This window comes from Cryptosporidium hominis (genome assembly GCF_000006425.1).
Source record: "Cryptosporidium hominis TU502 chromosome 5 CHRO015138, whole genome shotgun sequence".
Taxonomy (NCBI): Eukaryota; Apicomplexa; class Conoidasida; order Eucoccidiorida; family Cryptosporidiidae; genus Cryptosporidium; species Cryptosporidium hominis.
In genome coordinates, this window is record NW_666756.1 from 1 (window position 1) to 1,931 (window position 1,931).

Here is a 1,931-nt window from a genome sequence, read left to right on the forward strand (position 1 = left end):
TTCAGAAAAAACAGAACTTCTTGATCATTTAGAGACTAAAAAAATCTCAAATGAAATAAGCAAAGACAAAAAAATGATTTGCTCAATGCTATATGATATTCCAAACTTTGTTAAGCAACTTTCAAATCACAATCAAGGTGATGATAATAGTGAATATGACTGTTTAAGTTTTGAAAGTTCCGAATTTCAAAATAAAGAAAATGAAATAAACCAAAATATAAATTTAAATACAAATAAATATAAATATTTAATTTTTAAAGAAAGATATCATAATGGGAACTATTATGATAAATATGGGAGATTTTGTGGATTCTTCAATAATGGAATTTTCCATAGTTTCCATTACCATTACCAACAATATTTAAATTCAAATAACTTTTTAAATGAAATAAATAAAAATGAGACTTATTTAACTCTAAAAGAATCTGAAAATACTTTTAATCATCAAGTTCAGGATTATAATCTAGGGTATTACTCCCAAGAAAATGAGATCAAGCCAGAACTTGAAGAGTATGAACACAAAATTGATTATAATGAAAAAAACAAAAATACAAAGATTATTTCAGATTTTCAAGGAAGTCATTTAAAAGAATGTAAACAAATATCTAAAATACAAGAAATCTTAATTTCAGAGATTAAGGAATATCAAAATAGAATCTGNTAAGAAGAGGCTTTTGATAATGAGAATCATAAATTTTTTGGTTACAATTCGGAGTCAAATTTAGAAATACTGATTGAAAATCAAGAAAACCATGAGCAAAATTAGAATGCTAAGTCTTTGTTTCAGATTATTTCAAAAGAAGAGCTAAAATATATTTACTGTATAATTCTTAAGTTTATTTATCAAAGTAAGACAAAATATTGCCAAGAGAAGGTATTGACAGAGATTCCACTTATAAATTCTCTTTTAAATTTGAATAAAGAGTCAAACAAAATAAATTTATTAAGAGAAAATTGTGAAAATGAAAAGGTGGATTACAAGAGTAGTGAGTTGTGTAATAAAGAACAGCAAAATAAAATTTTAATTAGCCAAAATGAATTTGTGGAATATAACCATCATCAATTTGAATATATTAAGCTAATCAATGAAATTGGAGGAATTCCCAATGATAAGCAACCTTGTATGGAAGAAATTAATCAAGATTTAGAAAAATTCAGAGATGATAAGCTTGAACAAAGAGAAATAGAAGAACATTCCAATCTTCAAATTCTGGACTTTGAAAATATATTAGATTTTGATTTTGAAGATAATGAAATTGAGTGTATAGGGATTAAAAAAATTAAGTTGATATAATTTAATTTTAGAATTCTGTCAACAACATGATAATAATTTGAATAATTTAATTAAAACATCTCTTAAAATATTAAAATACCAAGAACAGTTTTATGGAGCTTTTACTATATCAGTAAGTTGGAATGATAGCCCTATGTTCATCTTTTAAATCAAACTTTTCAAGCATTTTTCTTCTTAAGGTGTACGTTTTGTGCATATTTGTAATATATTTAAATTTTATTGAATGCCGTTTATGAATGAGTTTCGTGAAATAACCAATCTGACAACCAAAAGTTTACGTTTAATATTACCGTCCGAATAAGAAACTTTAGAATCTCAGGAATCAGAGTCCAAGCCAATAGCTTCTTTTGAAAATTATAACCGAGCTCCTTTAGGTGGATAGACTACTTTATATATATATATATATATATATATATATATATAAATACTGTAACTTTCAGGCTTTCAGTTCACGCTCTGAAAGTTGTTTGCTGTATGTTAGTACCCAGATTCTTACTTTATAAAACAATCTGGATTACGAGCAAAAATTGATGAGCATTTCTAATATTATTTTTCTCTCTCCACTTAATCAAGAGTTTTGAATAAAATTAACTCAGCAAAGCAAAGTGAAGAATAGGTTATTGAGATATAGAGAATC

The 1,931-nt window shown here is 25.5% G+C and overlaps 1 protein-coding gene across 1 annotated transcript; it reads left to right on the forward strand.

Moving 5' to 3' along the window:
* The first annotated feature begins 73 nt into the window (after positions 1-73).
* Chro.50388 (hypothetical protein) lies at positions 74-664 on the forward strand. The annotated part of the gene is made up of 1 exon (XM_660080.1): positions 74-664. The coding sequence occupies one exon, from the start codon at positions 74-76 to the stop codon at positions 662-664; it is 591 nt and encodes a 196-aa protein (XP_665172.1).
* The last annotated feature ends 1,267 nt before the right edge of the window (positions 665-1,931 follow it).